This window comes from Ovis aries, chromosome 11, assembly GCF_016772045.2.
Source record: "Ovis aries strain OAR_USU_Benz2616 breed Rambouillet chromosome 11, ARS-UI_Ramb_v3.0, whole genome shotgun sequence".
NCBI lineage: Eukaryota > Metazoa > Chordata > Mammalia > Artiodactyla > Bovidae > Ovis > Ovis aries.
In genome coordinates, this window is record NC_056064.1 from 8,360,209 (window position 1) to 8,386,735 (window position 26,527).

Below are 26,527 nucleotides of genomic sequence, written 5' to 3' on the forward strand. Positions count from 1 at the left end.
AGTAGGATGCAGCTGAGCACACAAACTCCAGGTCTGTCTGGGGCATCAGCGGGTATGTCCATCTAGGAGACCAACTTCATCTACCTGGGCTGGGGGTAGGGCAGGGGTCCGAGCAGAATCTTTTCTTAGGGGAGGCAGGAGGGAACCGCATTATTGTTTATCCAGAAGAAAGGCCACTGTACTCCAATACAGCATTGAAAGAGACTTGGCCCGGGTGACTTCGAGCCCAGAATCGAGATATGTGTGGTTGAAGCCACAAGGAGGCCCACCGCTCAATACCAGGAAGAACTTTTTAACCTTGAGAACTGCCCTGTCTGAAAAGGGCATCAGCTCCCTCCTTGGGCAGTGAGCTCCCTGGCCCGGAAGGCAGTAGGGAGAAAGCCAGAGAGATTTGAACTGGAAGATCTCTGTGGGCCCTTTGAAGTCTGAGACTGCACATTCCCACAGCCCCAGGCGGCTGATACTCTGGCAGCTTTCTGTTTATTTAGGGAGGTGATCGGCTGGAGCTTCTGCAACAGACTGTCGGCAAGCGGTTTACCTTCCCAGGCAGACAGGAAAGCGGGCCGCCCAGCAGGCGGGCGAGGCTGTGGTGCAACACGGGTGTCACTGGGCCCGTGAGAGGCCACACCCCGGGCCTGCGTTAGCTGTGGGTGCTCCAGGCCGGCGGCCCTGGGGCGCGGGGTGCCCGAGGATGCGGGGTGCAGAGAGGAGAAGAGGGTCAGCCCAGGCACCGTCAAGTCAGAGCACCAAGAGAACACCAAGTCTTTATTACACCAATTCCTACGAAACAGCTCCAGGAAGAAACCCACAGGAGGACAGGCAGAACTAACAGGGTCACACGCATGGACTGGGGCTCCCCTCTATCGTGCGGGGCTGCGGGGAATCAGTGGGGAGCCGAAGGGCAACTGCACTTCCGCGCAACGGGGAGGCGGCCAGGGTCCCCCCAGCTCCGGGCACCGTGTGGGGCACGCCAGGCCCTCTTTATCTCAGGGTGACTTGCGGTCACCCAGCCCTAGCGGGCCTGCCGTCTCCCCTTAACGCCCCAACGCTGTGCAGCTGGGCGGACTCCCCGCTCCAGCTGGAGCCTCTTACCCACCCAGGCTTCCCCCAGGTCAGCACACCCCCATCTCCAGGCGGGGGGCCACAGAGGCCGGGCTGGCCGCCCCCCAGCCCTCCCGCTGGCAGTGGCTGGTGCTGGCTCAGGTCCATAGGTCCCTTGTTCACCTGGCCATTCACCCTGTTGCTCTTGGCAAGGGGCACCCAGGACGCCCTTGTGGCCCGGGGCTGCAGGCCGGCTGGCAGCCTCCTCTTCGTGCCCCCCAATCCCACACCTTCCCGGGGTTACCAAGAAACTGATCGCTGCCCACCCCGAGGCAGCAGAACGTCCAGTCCAGGTGGGAGCTCAGCGTCGCTGGACAGGGGCTACAGGATCCCATCCAGAACCAGCTTTTTGTCTTCTGCCAAACTGAAGACCCCCCCACCCGCCCGACCCTGCCCCCGCTAGAATCCTCCAGCTCCAGGGTGGCCTGTCTCCGGATCCCTCTGAGGACCCTTGCCAGCCCCCAACAGAGGCAGCAAGGAGCTCATGCGGAACAGGCGACCCGTCACCCCTCAGACAGGGCTCCAGGGACGGCCCAGGGCTCTGTGCAGCGGAGGGCCACTGAAAGGCAAGCGGCCACGGGGAGGAAGGGCCCCAGGTGCCCAGAGGGAGCGGGGGTGAGGGCGGGGGGGTCAGGCCATGTCTGTGGTCTCTCCTGCAGGACAGGAGGGAGGCAGGGGCTCCACCCTCAGGCCAAGAAGGCTCTGGTAGGATCATCCTCCCCTTTTGGGTATTCCCACCTTGCCTGCTTTCTGTTTTGTTGGGTTTTCTTTTTCCAACAGAAGAGGGGTTAGCTCCTGCATCTCCATCCATTCCCCCTAGAACAGCCTGGTTACAGAGGCGCTGTGGTTGGCTGCTGCCTCCACCCTCCTCCCTTCCTGCAATCACAGCGGGCAACTCGGAAGTTCTGAGTCCCTTGGAAAGTGGCAGTGGCTGGGCTGGACTGTGGCCAGAGAATCACCAGGCCTCAGAACTGAAGCACCATCTGTCCGACGGCAGCTGGGATGCCTCTGCCGGTCGGATCGCCCCCGGCAAGGAGGAACTGCTGGTATCTGGAAGGAGAGAGGATGGGAGAGGTCTTTTTCAACAGAGCCCCGTGGTCTTCCCTCATCACTAGCTCCTGGAGAGAGAGTCCAGGGCACAAGCTTCTAAAGACAGGGGCCCTCTCCTTCCCCCAGGGACTCTGTGTCAGCCTTAGAACTTGGGCTAGGGTCACACACGCCAATCCAAGGTCTAGAAACATCCCAACATGCAAACCAGGGGGGCCTCCGGCCGCTAGAGGTGGAGTGGGGGTCTGGAGCTCCTGGTGGATGTGAAGCTTCTGTCCATAGAGGGCTGAGAACTGTGCCGGCTGCCTGACCTCTTCTGTGACCAGACGCAGCGGGAACTCAGCAGAACTACACGGAACTACACCCAGGGCGCTTGTAGGGGCAGAAAAGCAAAATGGGGCCGGAACTTGGTGGGACCCCGCACCAAGCCAAAGAGCCTTTATGTGGAAGACCCGTTCAGAGAAGCAGGGAGAGGCGGGACTCAAGAGGCGTCCTGGTGATGGCTGAGAGGGCAGGGGCAGGGAAGAGCCCACAGCAGTGAGCCAGGTGGCGAGAGTCCGCAGGGTGGTGATGAGAGGGATAAAGAAGAGAAGTGAAGGGGGGGGGGGCTTCGGGAGGAGGGGACTCTCTGGCTTCAGTGAGTGGACAGCTGGGGCGAGGAAGACCGTGGTGCGCACAGTGGGGGCTGTGGGACAGATCTGGAGAACCACCACTGAGAGTCAGGCTTTGGAGCCAACCACACACGAGCGTTGCCGTCAGAGAGGCTGGTGGCATGGCTGGGAGAGTGGGGCGAAGGGAGACTTTGAGGGGGGTCAAGGCCAGAGCTGCCAGGAGCGCTGGGGGCCCAAAGGCACACAGAGAAGCAACAGCAGAGAGAAAGGGGGCCCAGGATTGCTGGGGCCACAGGAGGCTGCGGGGAGACAACGGGCACAGCGGGCAGAAGACAGCACCGGGGGCGGATCGGTCAAAGGCCCCCGAGCAGGCAGGTGACCGTGAGTCAGTCTGGGAGTGGGGGGCAGCCAACCCAGCGTGGGCGAAGGAGGGTGCGGCTTCTCTGCAGGTTGGGTGGCTCAAAGCATATTGAGGACTCGTGGCTTTTAAGATGGGAAGCGGGGGTATGTAGGCTTGAGGACGGAGCTAGAAAGGGAAAAGGTGGGCCGTTCAGGAGAGAAATAAGTGATGAGCAAGCTCCTGACAGGGTGGCTCTGGGCCAGCGGGAAGGATGTGGCAGTAACATTGTGTGGGAGGGGGTCCTTCCCCTGGCTGGGTTTGTTTTTTTTCCAGCATTCCAGATGACAGGGACGCAAGGCTGCAGTCACAGGAGTGAGGAAAGCCTCGGAGCACAGTATGGTGTGAAGGTGCCTGATGGGGGTGTCATGGCGAGCCAACTGGACCTGAGGGCCAGAGGCCCAGGCTGAGGACGGAAGGCCCCTTACTGTCCCTGTCTGCGTCCTCCATACTCTGAGACCAGCAGAGCAACCGGGGCAGGGTCGGGGCAGGGGAAGGGGCTGGAGGCGGGACCGGGTCCTCCAGCCCTGGGGGAGGTGTCAACATCCCCTGGTCCTCCCCCGGAGGTGGTCCTGGGGGAGGTGTCAACATCCCTTAGTCCTCCCCAGGGGGTGGTCCTGGGGGAGGTGTCAACATCCCTTAGTCCTCCCCAGGGGGTGGTCCTGGGGGAGGCGTCAGCATCCCCTGGTCCACGAAGCCCAAGCCGGCTGCGGTGGGGCGGAGAGAGGGACGGTGTGGCTCCAGCCGGGGTGAAGCCATCTCGGCTTTTCTCACGCTGTTCTTAGTGTGCTCTGTGCGTCCTGGACTTTATTCTCAACCGTGCTGTCAACTATTCAAGGTCAAAGCTGGCTTTTCTTTTCCTGTTGCTAGCATCTGGCACAGGCAGCTGTGATTATCTTTTGTCAAATGAATAAATAATGGAGAAAATGCCAACCACGAGCTCCCCTGTCACAACGCCTAGGGGAAGAAGCCGGGCCCTGCAGCATCTAGTTGCCTGAGCCTGCCGCCCCCACCCTGGGGAGATGGCCGGGGCGTGCAGCCCACAGTCTTGGGCAGAGTGGCCCTGGGCCTTACCTCCTACTGCCCTTCCTTGAGCGCCTCCTCCACCGTGGGCACCTCCTGTCGCCTTCCCCGGAAGTCTTCATCTGAAAAGCAGAGGAAAGGACCTCAGCCTCCCCACTGCACAGCCTCACTCAGACACATCCCCCAGGCTGGGGAAGATGGCTGACCCATTCTCTGCACTGCAGTGGCTGAAGTCCATGCTGACCCCTGGGGAGAGGCTACAGACGTGGGGTCAGGACCCCTGCCTGCTGCTCTGTCTCCATCTCTGAGCTCGGAGAACTCAAGTTCTTCTCTCAGATTCCTCACCTATAAAATGAGATGGGAAACGCGGGACTGTCCCGATGACCTCCGAGGCCCTCCTAGCCCTTGTTTAGGATGTCTCCTGACCACCGAAGGGCCCTCCTACTCTGGGGCACCAGAACCAGGGCTCAGCTGTGGGCCCAAGGAGGTCTGAGGCAGTGTCTTCTGGCCCACGTGCCACTGGGAGGGACTGAATGGAGGCAGAAAGGCCTCTGGGCTCCAACACCGAGACTGCCCAGAGCATGGTTCTCAAGGTACAGTCCTTCCATGCATCTGGGCTTGTCTGTCCCCTCACACCCAAGAGAATATTCCCCAGAAGCGTCACTCGGCTCTTTGTGCTCCAGGTAAAGATCTAGGTGGAGACGTGGCTGGGCCCCCTTTACGAAGTGAAAGGAAAGGCAAGGCAATGTGGACCAGGTTCAGTTCCGTCGCTAAGTCGTGTCCAACTCTGCAGCCCCACGGACTGCAGCACTCCAGGCCTCCCTGTCCATCACTAACTCCCGGAGCTTGCTCAAACTCATGTCCATCGAGTTGGTGATGCCATCCAACCATCTCATCCTCTGTCACCCCCTTCTTCGCCTGCCTTCAATCTTTCCCAGCATCAGGGTCTTTTCAAATGAGTCAGTTCTTCACATCAGGTGGCCAAAGTATTGGAGTTTCAGCTTCAGCATCAGTCCTTCCAATGAATATTCAGGACTGATTTCCTTTGGGCTGTACTGGTTTGATCTCCTTGTAGTCCAAGGGACTCTCAAGAGTCTTCTCCAACACCACAGTTCAAAAGCATCAATTCTTCTGTGCTCAGCTTTCTTCACAGTCCAACTCTCACATCCATAAATGACTACCACAGCTTTGACTAGATAGATCTTTGTTGGCAAAGTAACGTCTCTGCTTTTTAATATGCTATCTAGGTTGGTCACAGCTTTTCTTCCAAGGAGCAAGTTTCTTTTAATTTCATGGCTGCAGTCACCATCTGCAGTGATTTTTGGAGCCCCCCAAAATAGTCTGTCACTGTTTCCACTGTTTCCCCATCTATTTCCCATGAAGTGATGGGACCAGATGCCATGATCTTCATTTTCTGAATGTTGAGCTTTAAGCCAACTTTTTCACTCTCCTCTTTCACTTTCATCAGGAGGCTCTTTAGTTCTTCTTCGCTGTCTGCCATAAGGGTGGTGTCATCTACATATCTAAGGTTATTGATATTTCTCCCGGCAATCTTGATTCCAGCTTGTGTTTCTTCCAGTCCAGCATTTCTCATGATGTACTCTGCATATAAGTTAAATAAGCAGGGTGACAATATACAACCTTAATGTACTCCTTTTTCCTATTTGGAACCATTCTGTTGTTCCATGTCCAGTTCTAACTGTTGCTTCTTGACCTGCAAAGAGGTTTCTTAGGAGGCAGGTCAGGTGGTCTGGTATTCCCATCTCTTGAAGAATTTTCCAGTTTGTTGTGATCCACACAGTCAAAGGCTTTGGCGTAGTTGATAAAGTGGGACCAAGTTGGGGGGACCGATTTCTTTGGGTCACCTGCCCACCAACCCTGATATGTGTCCCGTAGTTGGGAGTCGCCACCCTGACTGGTTGGGTTCACCTGTGAAACACACAGGCCCTACTCTTGGAGGACTACCCATTCTGGCAACTCAAAGCTCCAGCCTCCCTGCCCTCTCCACCTTACCACAAGCATGGCCCTCCACGTCATCCAGGAGATTGGCCGTTGATGCCGCAGCCCCCAGCCTGCCGGGCCGTTCAGGAAAACTGTCCCAGGAGTTGGTAGGCATTGCCTCGGGGCTCCCAGGCCTCCCCACACTCTGGCCCCGGCCTTCTACCTCCCAGCCAGAGCTCAGGTGGCCTCCCTCACACCAGCCTTATCCCCTGACAACATCCCAGTACCTCCCACAGGCTCCTTTTCTGGGGGTCTACTGAGTAGCCAGGCCCTGCCTCTCTCACCCGGCTCCCATGTCTGGGGACAACTTTCTTTCTGTTCACTTTTGGCTGCTGTGGTGGCTCAGAGGGTAAAGAGTCTGCCTGCAATACGGGAGACACGGGTTTGACCCCTGGGTTGGGAAGATTCCCAGAGAAGGAAATGGCAACCCACTCCAGTGTTCTTGGGCTTCCCTGTTGGCTCAGCTGGTAAAGCATCCACCTGCGATGCAGGAGACCTGGGTTCAATCCCTGGGTTGGGAAGATCCCCAGAGAAGGGAAAGGCTACCCACCCCAGTATTCTCGCCTGGGAAATCCCATGGACGGAGGAGCCTGGCGGGTTACAGTCCATGGGGTCGCAAAGAGTCGCACATGACTGAGCGGCTTCACTTCTTCACTTCACTTGGCCGCTCAGCATCTAATATCTTGGGCCCTGTCTAATGAGTATGGGTGGGAATCTGGGTAAAACTGTGGAAGGCCATATTTTTACTAGAGGAACTAAGAGTGAGAAGGCAGGACCAACATCTGAAATGAGGAGGTGGGAAGGTCTATGGAGCAATTCAACTTAAGAAATCAGGGAAAGGTTTGCTGATTTTGATGGAAGAACCAAGCTTTCTCCCAAGATGACCCCAGAGAAGTTGTTAAAAAGTGGTAGGACAACTTCTGAGCCCAAAGCGGGTTGACACTGGCCTGCTCCCCATGCCAGGGGTGGGGGTGTCAAGAAATGGCACCCAGAGATAAGGCTCCCCGTGGAGATGGCAGGGGCGAGGGAGGGCCCATCCCACTCCTGGGGAGGGCGTAGCCCAAGGGAGCACAGCGCAGGATTCAGTGCCCTTGGCATCCACCGGCGCCGCCACCCAGTGCCAGGCTGGACAAGGATACGACTGGTGCTTCAGCAAGTGTTTCCTCTTTGACTTCCTCATCTTGGTCTTCTCTGAGAAGGCCCTGGCCAGCTCAAACAGCTTCCTCCGGGTGGCTGGGGACAAAGAGACCTGTGAGCCGGCAGCCCCCAGGACTGGGGCAGGCTGGTGGGGGTTACTGCAGGGGCAGCTCGGGCCACCGAGCGCACGAGCAGGACCTGCCGCCCACAGCGGAGATCCGGGTGCTCCTCCTGGCCCCGCTGGAACAGACGGCCACGCAGCTGGGCTTCCTCTCCGGCCCAGAGGGAGACCTCCCCGTCTCCCCCCATCCACCTCCAGAGCTGGCTCTGGGATGTCCATGACGAATCCGAGACTCTCAAATGGGGTCTGAGAGCATGGCAGCCTCGTTCACGCGTGGCTGTGTGTCTGTGGGGACGGAGGGGTATGGGAAGGCATGCCCAGGCTGGCAGGACTCCACAGGAAGAGGCCACTGACCTGGCGGGCCTCCCACCCACACAAAGTGGGCCGAGCTTGGCCTCCCCACTCGGTTGGCCCCGGCCAAGCAGTAGCCTCAAAGCACAGAGAATGTGAACTCTTAAGGGAGGTGGGGTGGGGTTGGGGGGTGGTCCCAGTACAATATTATTTTCTGCAGACAGCTGGCTCAAGAGGATTTAAAACTTAATTTGTATCCAGACTCAGCTGCACAGGGAAGTGAGGCAGGGAAGCGGAGGGAGCCAGTCAGTGATTAAAATGTCACTTTGGTTCACCAAGAATCAGTGGGCATTAACAATGCCAGGTGGCTCCCTCCCCTCCCAGGAAGCCACAGGCCTGTTTGTGAACAGCTGGGGAGGGGGCGTGGGCCGGACTCACATTTTCCCATGTGTTTCAACTTGTCCCTGAATAAGGCATCTTCAGACACAGCGGGGTTGGCGTCGCTGTTTCCTGGAAAGGGGGAAGACATCGCTGAGGGCCAGCTGGAGAGGGGACAGTGCCCTGGTCGAGGCCTGAGGCGGCGGGTCAGGACTGTCTCCCCAGCACAGGGCCTCGGCCCCACCCTTCCAGGTGAGGAAGGGAGCACAGGCTTCCTCCCTAACCCGGAGGGAGCTTCAGGCAGGGAGTCACACTAGGCTTCAAAGAGCATTTGCTTCCTTCCTCATCCAAGTCTCACTTGGCCCTTTTCTGTAAAGATTCTGTGTGGAGGGCCGGCTCCCAATTCTGCTCCTCTGACCACTTCGTGTCCCGTGAAGGCTCCTTGGGAGCTTGAAATCAGCTGTGACTGGAGTGTTCACACCATGGAAGCTACCAGATGCTAGGCCCCGGGGCTCCCCCGCACCCCTGCAGGCTGTTGAAAGTTCACCCACGTGTGGCTGGCTGGCCTGCGTCCTGACGCAGTGTGAGAATCAACACGGCAGTGGACGGAGGCTCAGGGTGCACAGCAGGCCCCCGCCATGGGGATGCCCTTCTCCCCTGGCCAGGGTCCACCTCTCCATGACTCCCCCAGACACGGGTTTCTGACTCGTTAGACCATAAGCAGGAATGAGAGTGGGGTGAGTCCCTAAGTCAGAACCCAGCTGGCCGGCCAGAGTCTCCCGGATCACTCAGCACCCACCTGGGTCCTTCACTGCCTTCCTGAGGTCCCCACGCTAATCCCGAGTCACCTTGTCCACTAAGTCCCTGTGAGTCATTCTGATCCATCTCAGCCATCCCGGTGTCTATGGTTAATTCGGGATCAAGGACATGTGGCTGCCGTTAAACCCCCCGCTGCACATCTGGTGGGGCCTAAGCTCCCAGCCTGTTGCTTATGAATCAGTTCCATGGGATTTTCTCTCTCCAGGCTGGGATCAACTGAGTCCCCCTCCTTCTGCCCCCCTCCCCCACTCCACCACTCAATGCAAGATCTGTTTGGGGCAAAAGCTGCACATTCTTCCTCTGAGGCAGGAGGCCCGTGTGTGCGTGGCGGGTACTGACCAGGGCCACTGTACACACACACACACAGTCTAGATGTCGAGAGTGGAACCGGGGCTCTCGAGGGGTCCCCAGCTCCAGCTCCACCCCCATCCGTGCAGCCTAGTAGCCTGCCGTCCACCCCGGGCCCTCCTTCAGCCGCTTGGGCAATTCCTGCTTCTCCCCGTCTTGTATATAAAACTTTCAAAATTCTCTTCTTCCAATACTAAGGCTGGGCCTGGCCTGGGGGAGACAGTCCCCAGCTACCGAATGAATGAATGAACCTTCCCCAGATGGACCCTCCCTGTCCCCCAGCATGTGCTTGCTATAATTAACAAGCGTCCTCAGCTTTGCTGGTTCGGGCTCCCTGTTTCTTGGAGGCATCTCCTGCACTCCCCACAAGACCATAAGCTCCCCTGGGGCAGTGCCTGGGTCTCTGAGTCCCTTGCCAGCCCCGGCACCCTATGGGACATTATGTGGTGTGCTGTGTCCCCTTCTTGCCCAGGCTCCAAGTGCCTCTAAGGAGTGGAGCGAGTCTGCAGGCCTGCCCCAGGTGAGGGCTTCATCAGCCGCTGGGTTGGCAGGAACCAGGGCTGCCGAGGGGAGGGCCCGTCTCACCCCTCTCGGGCATATGCTGATAGGGCAAAACCATCCTCTGCAGCCTGTTCCCCACCCTCTCTCCAAACTCCAAATATGCAGACACCCCTGGGCTGTGAGCCCCCCACACCCTCCAGGCCCCTCTCTCTCTCTCTCTCTCTCTCTCTCTCTCTCTCAGGCAAGGTTACCTGGGACAGGAGAGGGGAAGTCAAAGTCATTTCCCACGGCCACGCTGCTGGATGATTTCTGGGACTCGTATTTCAGTCGATCTGGAAAAGGCCCACAGTCTGGTCAGGGAAGCTAGCTCACACCCAGGGCCGCCTGAGCTGAGAGGTGGTTGGAGGCCAAACCCTGAGAAACACACACACACACACACACACACACACACACACACACACACGTGCACACGCGACACCTATGGGCTCTCAAAGAACCAGAACTCTCAAAGACACAGAAAGCACTGCCTGGAAGGTGAGAATGTCAAAATTAACAGGCCCCTGAGAAACTGGAGTGTCCAGCCCTTCATCTAAAAGGAAAGGCCTGGAGACTCCCACCAGCATCTTTACTGCAGAGCTGGGACCAGCCTTCGGCTCCTCTGTCTCAGGCCAGACTTTCCCCTGCACACCATGTTCCTGACCAAAACACACTGCCAGTCACACACACGTGTACACACAACACCTCTCTCCCACAGGCCCCTCACTGTGCGCCACCCCAAACCTTACCACTCTAAAGGGGGAAGGCAGCCAGGCTAGGAGGAGTAGGATCCTTGGCCCAGAAACAACCCCAACACCCCCAAACCCTCCAGAGGCCCTGCTCTAACGTCCTCGGCTCAGGGAGGAACGCACCCTGGCACCCAGCCACACAGTCCCTCTACTGCTGGAGCTCCCGTCGCACAGGGCAGCCGCCAGCGCCTGGCACAGAGCAGAAGTGCGGGGGCGCAAGGAGGGGCAGAGCCCAGAGGGCGCCCCGCACTCCCGCTAAGTCCCGATGACTCAGGTCCCTGTGAGCAGAACTCTGCTTCCCAGGCAGCGCTAGGCGTAAAGAACCTGCCTGCCAGTGCAGGAGACATGAGAGACGTGGGTTCCATCCCTGGGTAGGGAAGATCTCCTGGAGGAGGGCAGGGCAACTCCAGTACTCTTGCCTGGAGAATCCCATGGACAGAGGAGCCTGGTGGGCTACAGTCCATGCGGTCGCAAAGAGCGACATGACTGAGCGACTCACGCTTTCATACTTTCTCCTGGACAACTCAGACCTCCGGCTCGGAGCCCCAGGCTACGGCCGACACCCCTCGCCCCGGCCCGGCTGCCCTGGCCCAGGGCACCACCTCTCTCCAGGGCGAGCAGGAAGTCCCGGTTGCGCTGCAGCTCCTTCATGAACTCCTCGTTCTGCAGGAAGAGCGCGATCCTCTCGTCCTCCAGGTACTGCTTCCAGCGGCTCTCCTGGTCCCGGGGCTCAGGCCCCGCCACGGGCGGCAGGCTTCCCTCCGTGCTTGCGAGCTTGGAGCCCCTGGAGGTGGCCTGAGCAGGGAGCAAGCACACGGACCCCCTACTCACAAGGGCGCACGCCGCACCAACACCCATGCGCACCGGGGGTACAAGCGTCCTTCCCGGGATGCTGCAGCCACGCCCTGAGGCCAGGACCTCCTCCACCCAGAGCGAGCTGTTAGCCAAGACTCAACGTAACAGACCAGAGCCCTCTGTGCTGAGGAAGCATCAGGGGCTTAGGAACTACTCTCCACCTCCCCAGCTTGACACCTTGGACCTTCCCACCAGCATGCCCTTCGTCAAAACCTGAATAGTCCTGAAGAGTGATCTTCAAATGGCTCAGAGTCCCCATACTCATACTTTCCTTGTCCTGGCCATCTCAGAGGAGACTGCTTGCAAGGGCCAGCCTCTGGCGAGAAGCACCCTGGCCCTCTCCCCGGGGAAGGAAGGAAGGAAGGAAGGTGCTCTGCCTTTCTGTCACTGAGTGACCCCCCACCCTGCCCCTGCCCAACTCCTGCCACCCTAGGGTGATGCCATTTGCCAGAGAGTATCCTCAGGGCGGTCCCCTTCCTAAGCGGAAGGGGAAACCTTACAGGCCCCGATGGGGAAGGAGGCTTTTGGCTCAGCCTTCTTTCCGTACCACCCCAGGGCAGCTTAGCCTGGGCTTAAACGTCAGGGAGGGTCAGTGACTGGCGCGAACAGAGAGACGCTGCACAGGCTGGGGGCGGGGGCACCCCCATTACCTGTATGCTGTCCAGCTGCTGGGGCAGGATGCGGAGAAAGTCTTCGGGGAGGTTGCCCAACAGTGGGGGGTTCCAGTTGCGGTAGCGCCTCTGGCTGGAAGGGGGCACGGAGCCCAGCACGTCGATGCTGGAGGGCGACAGGTGAGGATGAGGAGGGAACAGTCAGGCCCACACACAGGTGTCCTGGCCCACCACCCTGGGATCCTGCTCAGAATGGCACCCACGTGCCCAAGCTTCCAGCCGCCTCCAGCACGGAGGCCCAGCCCCCTAGCTCCCCTTTCAGCCAGGCCTTGGCTGAGCCCTCACCTCTGGGCCTGGACGCCTACTGCGCCAGACACTCACTGCTTCCAGCCACCCGGTGTCTGCAAAGTCTCTGGGCCTAGGGGCTTCCCTGGCAGTCCAGGCGCCATGACTTCACCTTCCAACGCACGGGGTGCAGATTCAATCCCAAGTCAGGGAGGTGAGACGCCATGCGTGTCTTGGCCAAACAAACAAAAGGTCTCTGGCCTGCGTTGGCAGAGCTCATGTTGGGTGCTGTGGATGTGGACACAGATGCAGGGGTCACAGCCCTTCAGCCTTCTGTCTCTAGCATCCAGGATAACACAAGCTCCTGGGTGCTGAGTGATAGGTGTGTTCCCAGGGAAGAGACACCTAGAGTGGCTGACAGCCCAGCCTTCCCCAGTGTTGGTTTGCTGGAATCAGGAGACACGGAGACACCAGGGTCTCTAGAGGGCAAGCAGACCCAGGCTCCAGACCTGGTGGGTGGTCCCAGGGGAGACCTATCCCCTGTGGGGCTTTCCCCTCACCTGCAAACCACTGCCACCCTGCTCTGGTGTGTGGGAGCCCCTCACGAAGCTGCCTTGACCGGCAGCTGGAAGGTCACACTAAGGATGGGACTGGCAGGGGCTGCTCTCCTGGCCTCAGGCAGAGGCCACAGCGGGAGGGGGGCTAGGAAGGGGGCCTTGGGCACGTGTCCGCCCTGACCCCCCCGGCCTCCTGCCCCGCCGTCCGGGCCCGACGGCAGCCTGGGGCCGGGCCAGGAGCTCCCCACAGCTCCCCGGCGGCCTGCAGCGTGGCAACCGCAGAACACGTGTTCTGCTGAATCAGGGAAATGACACACAGCGAAGGCAGGCCAGGGCCGGGGGCGGTGGGGGCCGCTCTCGCGGGGCCGGCTTTGATTTGGTCTCCAGCTCCAGGAATCCCGCCCGCCCACTCACTGGAGGGGAGCTTTTCCGGGCTGCCACTGACGATGGAAATAACTTCCTTTCCTTTTCTATTTTGGGCGGGTGGCCTGGCGGCCCAGGGGGAAGGGCGGGGGCGGCAGCAGACAGGATAACAAGCTGCTAAGTGCGTGGTGGGAGCGCAGCTCCAGACGGCAGCCAGGGAACCCCGGGCCCCTCTCGCTGTTCCAGAGGGCGGGGGGAGGGGGTGCCGGCATCACAGCCCGGGACTCCGAATCCCGGGCATATTTTCTGCTCCATCACTCCTCTGCCTCCCGACAGAGCTGGCAACTTCATTTTGCTCCAAGGGCCAGACCATCTCCCACCCCCCACTCCACGACACCCTGGAGAAATCGCCTCCAGCCTCACCACCCTTCCTGTGGTTTCAGGGTCCTCACTGGGCCATGGGTGCCCACCCCTCCTCAACCACACCCAGAGTTACCCAGGAAAGCCCTGGAGAGTGCCCCAGAGTTGCAGCCAGCCCCCTGTAGACATTTGTTACTGAGCACCCAAGTCAGGAGGGGGACAAGGAGCTGGAGGCTGAGGGTCCTTGGATGCTGGGCCCACGGTCCTGGAGCGGGGGGTGGGCCCATCCCCCTGCCCTGGCTCGGGCTGAGATGAGGTCAGCCCACAGCTGCAAGAGCCAGGGGGGACCCTGAGCACAGGCTGGGCCAGGCAACTCCATTGTGGTCGGAAAGGAATGTCAGAAATGAGCTGAGAGGCAAACGAAAACTTCCAAGGCTGTAATTTCAACAGAAGAACAGCAGGTGGCCTGTAAGGAGGGGTGCTGGGGCTTCAGAGTAGTCTTTCATTCAGGAGAAAGAGGCAAGGACAGGCTGCCGGAAGGAAAGGAGAGGGAAGGCTGGGAAGGCTCTTCTGGCCCAGAGTTTCTGACTGCACCCAGAACTAGAATTCCAAGTGCCAACAGACTCAGACCCCTAGGCTTACCCAAAGAATATCAGAGCCCAGAAGGATTTCAGTGACAAGCCTTCCAAGCAAGATTTCTGGTAAAGGCAAGGAAGTCCAGATGGGTCAGGCCTGTCACCGGGCACACAGATCATCCTGGTGAAACCTGGGCCTAGGGATCCCAGCATTCCAGGCAGGCTCCCTGCCTCTCTGCACCCCAGCAGCTCCCAAACCCGGCTCCACCTTTGGTCTCAAAGGCAGTCCAGTGCCTGGAGGTGGCAGAAAGCAGCCAGGCCATTCCTGCCCCCCCCTCCTCCCCCAACTCACCTCTGACTGCCCCCAGCATCCAGGAGATGCTTAAAACACTAACATGATCCCGCCACCCTCCTGCTTGAACCCCTGGGTGCAGCATAAGGTCAGAGCTCCTCGGAGGACCCACGAGGGCTTCCACTGTCTGCCAGCCTCAGTCCCACCAGGCCTTTTCACACTTCCTGGAGTTCTCTCGGATGGGCCCCCGTCTCCTGCCTCCAGGCCTTTTTGCATGTACTGTTGCCTTTGCCTGGAATGCCCTCCTGTCCTCCGCTTCGGCAGACTACAGCTTGGACCTCAGCTCCTCTAGGCTGCCTTCCCTGTACCCTGCCCTGTGTCTATACCTGCCCCCAGACTCCGAACTCCTTGGGAGGTCAGGGTAGCAGGGTCCTCTTCTCTGTATCACACACGGTTCAGCACCTGTCCGCTTCAGATGGCTCCTAAATGCTAGGAATGCACGTCCCGGATGGAGAGACTGCATGAGGCCCTGGGGACGGTCGTGGGGGTGGGAATCTGGGCCATCTGGGCCTAGCAGGGCCAGCCCAGAGCAAAGCGGCAGGTGTTCAGAGGTGAGGCCTGCCTCTTTTGAACACCAGCCTCTGGGAACAGCCTTAACTCTGGTCTCGGTGTTCACCATCAGAGCTGACTTCAGAGGCCCGCTGTGCAGCCGGGGTGGGACGTCTGCTGACACGTCTGGTTCACACCTGGGCCCGTGCTAAGTGCCCCGCACATAGCATCTCATTCAACCCTCACCAGAGTGCTGAGATGGGGATGAGTGTTCCCATTTCACAGATGAGGCAAATGGAGCCCAGACAGGGTAAGCAGTGAGCCAAAGGCACCTCAAGAATCAGAAGTTAGCCGGCTGAGGGATGGGGGAGGTGGGGGGAAACACGGCCTCTGTCTGACTCCACAACTCACAGGCTCTCTTCCCTGGATCCACCCCCAGCCCAGCAAAGCCTTCCTTCCCAGGTCAGGCTCCTGAACCTCAGGCAAGGGCAGTAGCTCGTCCAAAGTCACGGGGTGTGAGTGAGGCTTCTGGAGCCTTGGTCAGGTCCAGAGGTCGCTTAGTGCCCACTGGGGCTCCTGTCACTAGGCTGCATGGCCTCTGCCCTCCTCCAGCCACGATGCCGGGGGAGGGGGAGAAGGATGCAGCTGGGATATCCGTGCCCGGTTTACAGTGGGATGCTGTCTCTGATGGGCTAAGTTTTCCCTTCGGAAAAATAGGCAGAACTATTCTGCCTAATAGAAACTGAACTTTTTTTTTTTTTTAACCATCTTGGAATATTAAGAAAATGTCAAAGGAAAATCATTTAGCCCTGGGCATCGTGACCCATCCTGGGCTGCAAGTCCTATGAAGATTTCGCCCAGAATATCTACTTATGCCTCCCTCATTACAGCCTCAGCTCCGCTTCTGTCCCTGACTTCAAACAACGCTCCTCACCCCAACAACGTCACAGGCCACTGTCTGCTCCCTGAGCTACAATCACAGAGGTTTTTCTCATTAGGGGATGACGGGACACACCAGGGGATGGCGTTTATTGGCTCTGGAGTCAGAATGACCTGGGTTCAGGTTCGAGCTCTGTGGTCTTAGGGAAGTTATGAAACCTCTTTGGGGCTCAGTTTCTTCATCTATAAAATGGGGATGACACCAGCGCCTACCTCACAGCTGTTAGATGGTTTGAATGCCAGCGTATAGGTAAAGAATCTTGCCATTTTCTGGCGTTTGAAGGGTGCTTAATAACAGCAGTTGTTATTCTTAGCTATGCCTGGATGATCACAAAGTTTTCCACTACTACTGCCTAGGACTCCCAGGATCCCGAGAAGGCAAGATCAGGCCCCAAGGACTGTCCCATCAGTCCCCCCACCCCTCCCCATCCCAGGCCTCAGTCATTCTCAGGACGAGCAGCTCCAGGACAAAGAGAAACCTGGGCTCCCAACAGCCGCCTCAAACGCTTGTTGTTGCTGCTTAGTTAAGTCATATCCAACCCTGCAATCCCATGACCTGCAGCCGCCAGGCTCCTCTGTCCATGGGGTTTTCCCGACAAGAATACGGCAGTGCGTTGCCATCTCCTTCTCCAGGGGATCTTCCCGACCCAGGGATTGAACCCGGGTCTCCTGCATTGGCAGGCGGATTCTTTACCACCTGAGCCACCAGGCAAAGTGTGTTAGTCGGTCAGTCGTGTCTGACTCTTTGTGACCCCGTAGACTATAGGCTGCCAGGCTCCTCTGTCCGTGGGATTTCCCAGGCAAGGATACTGGAAGCCCCACCTCAAATGCAGAGCCCAGAAAAACAAGCACTTCAGAGACCAGCTTCATTTTAAACTTCTAAATTACAGAGTTCCTGACCTGGAAAAAGTCTCCAGGCAGCCAGCAGTCTACTGTTCTGCTTCTGATTATCAAATGGCCCTAGAAAAAGAGACTTACTTGCTCATCCCCACAATCTCCCTAGAACCCCAAATATCCACGTCATTGATTATTGATGACTGTCTGGCAGTGAGCGCTGTGTTGCGGAGGATTCTGAGGTTCCGGCTTACCTGAGCCGGCAAGAGCACGGCGATCAGGTAGTGATGTCTGCCGTGGGCACAGGAGGGGAAGCGTCCGTACACCTCCTGTCATCCCCACTCTGGGTCTCCCTCGAATACAGACTCCCAGAAAGTGAAGGCTGAGCCTTGTTTAACTCTGTGTCCTGCCGGGTGTTCAGCACAGTCCTAGCCCAGAGTAGGAATTCAGTGGCTGTCTGTTCTCAGAATGCTTAGGGCTTGAAAATTCTCCCTGGGCTCTAGCTAAAGTGCGCTTTGCTGCAGTAGAAGCCTGTTCTGGGTGGGATACAGAGGGAGCCAGCCAAGGTGCCTTCTGGGCTTGTTGTACTCATCCCGACCCCGATCCTCCTGCCCCTCGCCCTGCACTGTGGGGGAGATGCTTACCGGGGAGGTGGAGTTGGGGGAGCCAGGGGGTAAGGCCTGTCCAACACGTGCATGTGGTAGGCAGGTGGGGAGTACACAGGTGGGGGCTCCTCGTCAGAGCTATCGGGTTCCAAGGTCCTCTCCAAAATCTGCATCAGAGACAACAAAGGAAGAAATATTAACAACCCTTCCTTGAACTGAAATAACATGTAGACGAAAAATCAAGCGTGGGCGAGCATGTGTAGTCAGGGAACTCCAGTACTGCCGGTGGGAGTGGAAAGGGGTACAGCCGCCGCTCTGCAAAGCTGTCTGGGTTCCTGCACTGGCACTCAGCACATGGGCTACCTCTGAGCCTACTATTCCAGCACACACAGCAGACGTGGATGCACACGTCCCCGGAGGAATGCTCAGAGCCAGGCAAAACAACTTCACACAGATCACAGGTGGAGCAGTGTGACCTCTGGGGATGGGGAGGCTGAGAAGGGGCGTAAGGGGGATTCCAGGCTCTGCAGGTGCTTCTTGACCCGGGTGCTGATGAACCTTCACTGAGCTACCCACTTGTGCCTTGTGAACGCTTCTGTTCATGTGTTACTTTTCGTAAATAGCTTTCACATCATTCCTATCCTTTCAAAGAATTTCCACATCAATTAACTCACCTTAAGCTCAAACAACTTGGCAAAGTAGGTTTGGATCATCACCCCCATTTTACAGATGAGGAAACTGAGGCACAGGCTGACTGACGAACACGGCAAAAGCTACGCACTGTTTTTAGAACTGAGTCTCTAACTTGGATGTGGTGTCTACTGCAGGAGTCTCTCCTTCGCACACAATGCCGGCATGCCCAGGTTGGATTCTCAGGGCAGAGAACAGCAAAATGAGGGACCAGGCCCTTCCTCATGGACTCCTCTCCTCGTCCAGGAGCCAGAGAAAGGGGGCAAGAGAGGCCAGAGGCTGGGCAAAGGCCAGGCTTCCTGCTGTATGGGCTGATCTGCACCCTTGCCCAGCGCAGTCTGGAGCAGCAGGAAGCCACCAACCTGGAGAGCCCAGGTCACACAGTCCCCACCTAAGCCCTTCCCCAGCTCTGTGTCTATCTCACCTCTGAGACCAAAGGACACATGAAGGGCTCGGAGGCTATCAACTGGCCCGAAATCTGAATCCCAAGTGAGTCTGCAGAAGTCACCACTAAGACGCCTCTGCACGTCCCTGCCCACGCCCAGCCACTCTTGGGCACCCAGTCTCAACAGGGACACCACAGCGGGTGGGAGGGTGGGTGAGCAAGCATGCACACACACATACACACACTGCCTCGTGTTTCAGAAGGCATCTGTGCTCACCACCGTACCACCATTGCACGCACACTGCCATGCTTTGTACACACCCAGCCAGTCTGACCCAAGGAGGCCTCCTGCTCTGGAATGCACTAGCGTTCTTTCCTTTGAGGCGGAAAGTATTTAAACAGATGCTTTTGCATTAAAAAAAAAAAAAAAAAAAAGACAGTAGCTGCCTTTCGGGCCACTGCTCTCCTTAGCCCAAATTTCCATACGAAAAGGAGAGCAAGCGAGAGCACCGTAAGATCCAGTCCTGGTCCCTGGCACACCCTGACTCTAAGGGACCGAGCTCCAAGCTGGGCCCGCAGGCCAAGCCCATGGCCGCCCCTTGGCGGCCAGCCTGGCCCCACTGAAGCCGCTCTGAGTCAGACGAGTGAGGAGGGGCGAGTTCCGAAAGAGCTGTTCCCAGAGGGAAGCTGCTGGGGGTCCCTCTGACTGAGGCCCGTAGCAGTTGCCCTTCAGGCCTCTGCAGCCCGCCGCATAGGAGGGGGCAGTGAGGTCTTTCTCCTCAGCCGCTCCTGCCCCTTAGCGCGGCCTCCAGGGGCTCCAAGAACCAGACGCCCATCAGAGGCTCTTGGAGCAGGATGAAGCAAGAAGGCAGACAGCAGGCCAGGCACACTCCGGAAAAGGCTGAACCCCAGTCTTCGGGGAGAAGTAACCCCCATCATGTTTCTGGCCTCCCCTTTCCTCCGCAGCTCCACGAGAGCCACAGCAAGGCTGTCCTTCTGGCTCTAAAGGTGCTGAAGTTTCTCGTTCCGTGGCCTCCCAGCTTATCCCCGTGTGGGTGATGGATGCCTGCCAGGTGCTCCGGGGGCCAAGGTCCAGGCCATTTATCTGACGGGAGACATTTCTCTGTGGCGAGGATACCCCTAGGCCAGCCCACCATTCATCAGCCCCCAGAGAGGGGGCTTTTTCCAGTCAGCAGTTATTGTCAGCCCAGCTGCTGCTCATAAATTTTCCGCAGCACTTTCCGCTGGCTCAGGAACTGCCTGCCGACGGGCCCACGCAGAGCTCCAAAGATGAGGGCTGGGGAAACAGCCAAGGGGGCTGCTGAGAAGGGGCTCCATCTGGAAAGCCAGATACTTAGAAAAACAGAAGCATACACAGCACAGGCCTGTCGAGGGCATCAGGGGACTTTTACAGAGGGTCACGGGGCTGTGGGTGCTATGAGTGAGGGAGGAGACACAATCCTACCTGCCAGACAGTCAGGACAAATGAGACTGTGGAAGGGGTCAGTGTTTGCAGAGAACTTTCCTTCCAGCTCACAATTAAAGGTGGCATCTGCCAATGCACACACACACCTCCTCCTCGCAAAGAGGAACCACTGGCTGATCCAAGCAGAGCCAAGGCGTGCTCTCCCAGGAAAAGAGACCAAAGAAAGCTGTGCAAACACAGCAGCAACACTGAGTCATTCAATAAACTCCCCAAGCGCCTGCTACGTACGGTGACTGTCCTGGGTGCTGTGGGTGACAGGGGGATGAGCCAGATGTCACTGGCTACAGAGCTTCTCCTCCCCCCAGGCAGCACCCCGATAGGAGGAAGAGCGAGGAGGCTTTGCCCGGCAGGATGACTCTGATTAACGGAGAATGGCCACATGGAGGGCTGTGTTCAGAAGGCCCCTGAGGCCACACCAGGGTCTAGGTTTCTCACTGTAAACGGGGTAATAACCATGCAACCTCACAAAGTGTGTGAAGACTCGAAGCGATGATATACCTAAAGCATATAGGATGGTGCCTGGCCCAGGCTGGGACTCATCGAAGAGCAGAGCTGAATCCAATCAGCTGGGTCGTTCCATCTTGGAACAGAATGTTCTTGGAACTATGGCTATATGTGCCAGGTGACTCTGCAGGCAGTGACCCTCTGCAGAAAGGCTCCGGATACCCCTTCTGGGCCCAGGACTGCAGGTCCTACCAAGGGTGGAAGGCCAGATGTGAACTCTTGGAGGGGTCACGGAGGCCTGGCCACACCCAGCAGGTGGGCCAAGGTGGTGGCTGGGTCCCTTCTGCCCCAGCCACACTCCTGGAGAAAGGGAACAACTGCCTGAACATCCCGCATGCCTCCGTCAAAGGAACTGAACTCTCGAGTCTGATGTGTCACCTGTCTCCCGTGGTTCCCGCTGCTCTAGAACATTCTCCCTTCTCTCAGCCGCAAAGCCTCCTGCTCTCTGCTCAGTCGAGGAGCCTGACAGAGGTCCTGCTGCCAGCTCCTAAGGACTCCTGCTCTACTCCGCCTCTGCACCAGCTGTTCCTTCCGCACACCTTTCCCTCTTCTTTACCCTTCCTCTAGGCGGCCGTTTCTTCCTCTGCTGCTTCCGCTCTCCCCATCTGAGCCCTCACTCCTGTGGCCTGCCACTGCCGCACCCCAGCCTCCAGTCCCCCTGGGACTGTGAACTCTGATGAGGGCAGAAACTGCGCCGGCCTAAGTGGATGCCCCAAGACTCCAACATGCAGACCAGACAGTGCCAGCCTGGAGAGGGGGTTCGGTCTCTTGGGGTGGGACCCACGTGTCTACATTTTGAACAAGCTCCTCGACTCTGATGACCCTGACCCAGGGGCTAGCAAGTGCCTGGCACAGCCCTGAGAAGGTGCTCAGTGTTTGCTGAGCGACTGCCTGATTTTTGCCCGGAAACCAAGGCCATTGGGCTGACTTGGGTACCAGTTTCCCCAGGTGGAACCCAGACAGGAGTATAACTCAAGTCCTCTAAGAGGTTCAAACTAGTTGCTTCAGCTCCTGCTGAAGGATCGATGGGGGCCGCGCCCCTACCTCTGGGGGTATGCTGCCCTCCGAGTCGGAGCTGTCCTCGTAGACGCCGCCCCCGCCCGCCTCCAGGTTCATCTGCAGCAGCTGGTCGATGGTGGCGTCCACGGCGCCGCTGTTGGCCCGCAGCACGCACTCGATGATGTCGTAGTCCATGTTGGGGAACATGGTCGTGAAGTCGTCCATGGCCTGGTTGAACTCGAGGCGGCGCACCTGGCGGGCTGGCCGGCTGTTGTTGAGCTCCTGCGAGGCGGCCGCGCCGGACCCAGCCCCGCGCGCGCCCGCCGCGCCCCCGCCGCCGCTGCTCCGGCGGAACAGGCTGGTCATCTTGCCGAGTCGCTGGGGGAGAATGTTCCCCGCCGGCGCCGAGCCCCTTCCCCCGGGTCCCTGCGCCGTGGCTGCTCGGAAGCTCAGGCCCGCGCCGGGCGGGATCCCCGGGTCAGAAGACTGGGGCGCGGCATCCGTAGGGGGCTGGCGGCTCGGTCATCCACAGCCGGGGAGCATCCTGGGGCCGGTTCCACGGACCATCCCACCTGAAACGGAGGGACACAGAGTCAGCGGGAATGCAACCCACTCCAGCTCAGGGTGGTAAACAAGGCGGTTAGGGCGATTCCCCACCCCAGGGCCACGCCCTCCGGAGAACTGCTGCTTTCTACTTTCTCTCCACCTATGGTAGTTAGGCAGCTATAGCTCTCTCCGAATTAACAAGAGCTTACATCCTACAGATTTCCCTGCTGGTTAACTCATGACACCACTATGAGGTGGGTGCTTGGATCCCCCTTATGCAGATGGGAAACCTGAGGCAGAGACCTGAGCAAGTGGAGGAGGTGGGGATTTGAAGCCAGGACTGTGGCCCCGAGGGCCTTCCCTGGTGGTTCAGATGGTAAACAATCTGCCTCCAATGCCAGAGATGGGGGTTCAGTCCCTGGATTGGGAAGATCCCCTAGAGAAGGGAATGGCAACCCACTCCAGTATCCTTGCCTGGAGAATCCCATGGACAGAGGAGCCTGGCGGACTACAGTCCATGGGGTCGCAAAGAGTCGGACACGACTGAGCGACTCACACGTTCACTTTTACTTCTTTCTGTGGCCCCTCAGCCGCTGGTCTCAACTGTCACACACACTGCCCAGCACTCGGGGGGACATGACTGGGGCACGTGGCTTTTGCACACCCGCTCTGGTCTCCAGCCCCATCCAGTCTCTGCTTGCCTCACCTCCCACCCTCAGCGCCCCACCATCCTGCCTCCCATTCTACACAGACCTCTGCAAAACCACAGAGAATACTGTGCAGCCCACTCAGAACCAGAGTGTCAATCACTACCAAGGTCACATTTGTGTTACTGCCGTCAACTGAGTGTTCAGTGTGTCTAAAACCATCAAGTTCTGACTTTTCTCAGGCTTATCCCAGGATGTACAGTAATTTTGCTAATTGTAGAAAAGTGCCAGCTTTATTTTAAGGGACTGTTGCATCAAAGGATATTCCTAAGACTTCCCTAATGTTAGGTCATGATCCTAACAGCTGATAGATAAACGCCAGTGTGAGCAAAACAGTGCGAGGTTCTTCCTTGCCGTGATCTCGACAGTTAACTGATGAGGGACAGAAAACTAGACCAGAGGGTGTGGAAGGGGCGGTGGAAGTGCCCTCCCTCACCCCAAGGTCAGAAGACCCATCCTGGCCACTGGGTCCTTCCGTCCCTATAGGTCAGTCCTCTCACAGGTAAAATGGGACTTCATACTGCCCCCCTAGCCCTTCCAGTGCCACCGTGCTGAGATTTTTATGTCCTTCAGATCGCCACCTCCTCCAAGGGACGTGGAAATTGTCTCAGTCTCCTGTTCTGGGACTTGCTGGGTGGTGTCTGCCTAGTCCCAGGGAGGCGGCCTGTTTTCAAATCTAGAAGCACATGGGCCCCAAGCAGCCTCCGGACACTGTGTTACAGAACTATCATTGCCTCCCACCCGCAGAGGAGACCAGTTAATACCCTATATTTGGGCTTCCCTGGTGGCTCAGCGGTAAAGAATGTGGGTTTGATCCCTGGGTTGGGAAGATCCCCTGGAGGAGGGCATGGCAACCCACTCCCGTGTTTTTGCCTGGAAAACCCTGTGGACAGAGGAGCCAGGTGGGCTACAGTCCATGGACCGAAGAGTCGGACACGACTGAAGCCACTGAGAACAGCATATCACATACCTACATCTAGATACTTTTTTCTATGCATATACTGCCATATGCATGAATTCATTTTACTCAAATGTGATCAAACCATAAATTCTACTATGCAGCTTGGTTTTTTCCACTTAATAATTGATTGTAGCCATCTTATGTCAGAACACAGAGATCTACTTCATGATTTTTAATGCCTGAGTAGGATTCTGATGACTGGGTTAAGTATGATTTATTATCCAGCCTCCTCCACCCCATCTCTTGCCTAGATGAGTGAGTCACAGCTCAGAGAGGCCACAGCCATCTCACAAGGAAGCGCAGAGGAGTGACCTCAAATGGCCAGTCCAAGAAATCAGTTGTGAGAATGAACACAGGAAGGAAGGCCTCCCACGGCCAGCTCCGGACACCCCAGTGCCCGCAGCCATGCCTCCCATCACCCCTGACACACCGGAAGGTCAGGGGATGCTGCCAAAATGTCCTCCACAGTGGGGCCCCACCCTGGTGGCTGTCCTTGTCCTGGGTTCTGGAAACGTGCCCTGAGGCCTCCAACTAGGACCTGAGGGCCAGGAGGCCCTGGAAGCCAGGGCCCTGGGGGCCCGGGTGGCAGACCAGGACTGCCAGGCTGCTGCCATCAGACTTAGGGGCCGGTGCCTGGGGCTGCGGCCTCTGGGGCAAAGCCACCTTCAGCCTCCCCCTCGAGTAATCTGCAGGAGACTGAGGGACCCAGTTTTCACATTGCCAAAAGGCAGTACCTTGGAGAAAGAGGCCAGGACCTGATGCACCCCGAGAGAGGAAGAAGGGAGATGATGGGGGCCACGTTTTCCCCATTAGCAGCCCTCTTGACAGGTCCCTTGGCCTCTGGGCCTCAGTGTCACGAAGCCCGCACGAGGCATTCTCGCCCTCCTACCATTTACGCAAGTCCGCCTATTCAGCCCCTGGCTGCACCCCTCCTCTCTGCCACTCCAGCTGCAGGACCTCGTCCATGTACCCTCTCCTCTCTGTGTCCAGGACCTCACCTATATGAACGGGGCTTCAGTGAGAATTAACAGGATAATCCTGAGCACGCTGCCTGAAACGTGGTTAGCTGCATCACTGTCGCTGCTACTGCCCTAGAAGGTTGGCGCAGAGCCAGGGGCGGTTGGCATCCCAGCCAGATCCCAGAGCTGATGGGGTAGGGGCTTTTAGGGGAGGCTTCCCCTGCATCTGCATATCAACCCCGAGAATTCTGTCAGCCCTCAGGAAGGCGATCCCGATCCTCGCAGCCCTGGGGGAGGCTGGCTTCCCTGGGCAGCTGGAGACCCCACAGCCCCAGTGGCCACTTCCATTTACCCCCGGTGCAAAGCCTTGAAAAGGAACATTTCTGTGTGTCTGCCATGACATGTAAACAAGCCGACAACTCAGCCAGCCCCATAGGCTGCTCCACATTACAGAAGAAGAGATGACACCTAAGACCAGAGGAGGTGCCCAAGACACAGTGCAAGCAGTGGCAAGACCTCAACTTTTCCATGAAAGGGTGTTTCCGTGGATGAGGAGAAGGTGGCTCTGAAACATAATGGAAAACACAGGGAAACAGGATGTGATGTGCAGAAATGCCATTTTCACAGGACTCTGCAAGGACCCACGGACTCCCCAAACCAGGATGCCTTTAATTAACACAGGCGAGGATGTGAGAGCTCCCGCTTCTCAGGGCACCACCCCCACCCCCCACCCCTCACTGAGGTCAAATGCAGAAGCTGAGGTCAGGACTGAGGCTTGGCCAGCGTGGCTGGCAGCAAGGAGGACTGTCCTCGGGTCAGAGTCATCCATGCCAGGCTGCCGTCTGCAACCAGCACAGCTGAAATGGAAAGCCGCTTAAAACACACGGAAAAATTAAGGCAGGAGACAGGGTCACGCGCTCCTGCCAGCGCCTTCACGTGTAATCTTTTACAACTCCAGAGACAGATCTGATCGTCCCCATCTCACAGCTACGGAGACCAATTCAGAGAAGTCAGGTAACTTGCACAAAGTCACACAGCCAGCAAGCAAAGAGGCCAAAATCAGGCACCCACTTCCTAAGAGCCCAAAACGCCAAGTCAGGCTTGCAAGTTTAGGAGCCCTGGAGCCTCAAAAAGGCTCAGGAGACTGGGCCCAGCCAGGCTGCCATTCCACAGAGGAAAGGGGATCCAGACAGCTCTGGAGTGGGTGGTGGGTGGGCAGGGAGGGGGTCTGCTGGCCCCACCTCAGAACCAGCTCCGTGACCTTGAGGAAAGCACTCCCCCACCTCTCTGAATCCTGGCTACGGGGCACTGGCAGGGAAACAGAGGGAAATAACCTCTGACTGCTGAAAAAGGAAGTGAGTGAAACCTGCCAAGCCCGTTAGACACCTTGGAGGCCGGCTCAAAAGCTCGCCTGAACTCACAGCTTGTGAGCAACCTGGGGACTGGGAGGCAGAACCCCACACCTGTCCTCCCCCAGGCCCTGGGGAGCCAGGCCGTCCAGCATCCCCGGAGAGGAACCCAGGCCTGGCAAGGGCGGCAGACAGCCAAGCTTCCCTCCAAGCCTGTGCAGACAGCCAAGGCCTGAGTCACTCCAGGCCTGGCCCAGGGAGGTGGGCCAGCTGCCCAAGAGTCATTCTCCTGACTTCGCCCAAGGTCATCCCAGTGAGTCTCCTGCAGGGCCAGGTAGGGCCCACATCGGGGAGGGGAGAGTCCAGGAGCCAGAATCCTGGTCCTAGTTCTGCCTGGTCCTGGAAAGGCTGTGTGACTTCGAGAAATCACTTCACTTCTCTAAACCTCAGCTTCCTCGTGTGTCAAAGTTGAGCTAACACCTACATGGAAGGGGTGTTATGATAAAATTTACACGGGTAACTGAGCATACGAAGCACCTGACAAGATAAGATGCTG

The 26,527-nt window shown here is 58.0% G+C and overlaps 1 protein-coding gene across 5 annotated transcripts in view; it reads right to left on the reverse strand.

Annotated features, from left to right (window-relative positions):
- Window positions 1-738: 738 nt before the first annotated feature.
- CUEDC1 (CUE domain containing 1) overlaps window positions 739-26,527 on the reverse strand; it is an 85,204-nt gene continuing 59,415 nt past the window's right edge. For all 5 annotated transcript variants that reach the window (XM_060394737.1, XM_027975387.2, XM_027975385.3 and 2 more), the window contains exons 2-11: window positions 21,495-22,021; window positions 17,425-17,552; window positions 12,066-12,192; window positions 11,163-11,355; window positions 10,027-10,107; window positions 8,168-8,239; window positions 7,320-7,413; window positions 6,193-6,251; window positions 4,231-4,301; window positions 739-2,151 (exon numbers count right to left, since the gene is read on the reverse strand). In XM_060394737.1, coding sequence (XP_060250720.1) covers window positions 4,234-4,301; window positions 6,193-6,251; window positions 7,320-7,413; window positions 8,168-8,239; window positions 10,027-10,107; window positions 11,163-11,355; window positions 12,066-12,192; window positions 17,425-17,552; window positions 21,495-21,815 — 1,143 coding nt within the window. In that variant the 5' untranslated portion in view covers window positions 21,816-22,021 and the 3' untranslated portion in view covers window positions 739-2,151; window positions 4,231-4,233. The remainder of the gene's footprint in view (window positions 2,152-4,230; window positions 4,302-6,192; window positions 6,252-7,319; window positions 7,414-8,167; window positions 8,240-10,026; window positions 10,108-11,162; window positions 11,356-12,065; window positions 12,193-17,424; window positions 17,553-21,494; window positions 22,022-26,527) is intronic.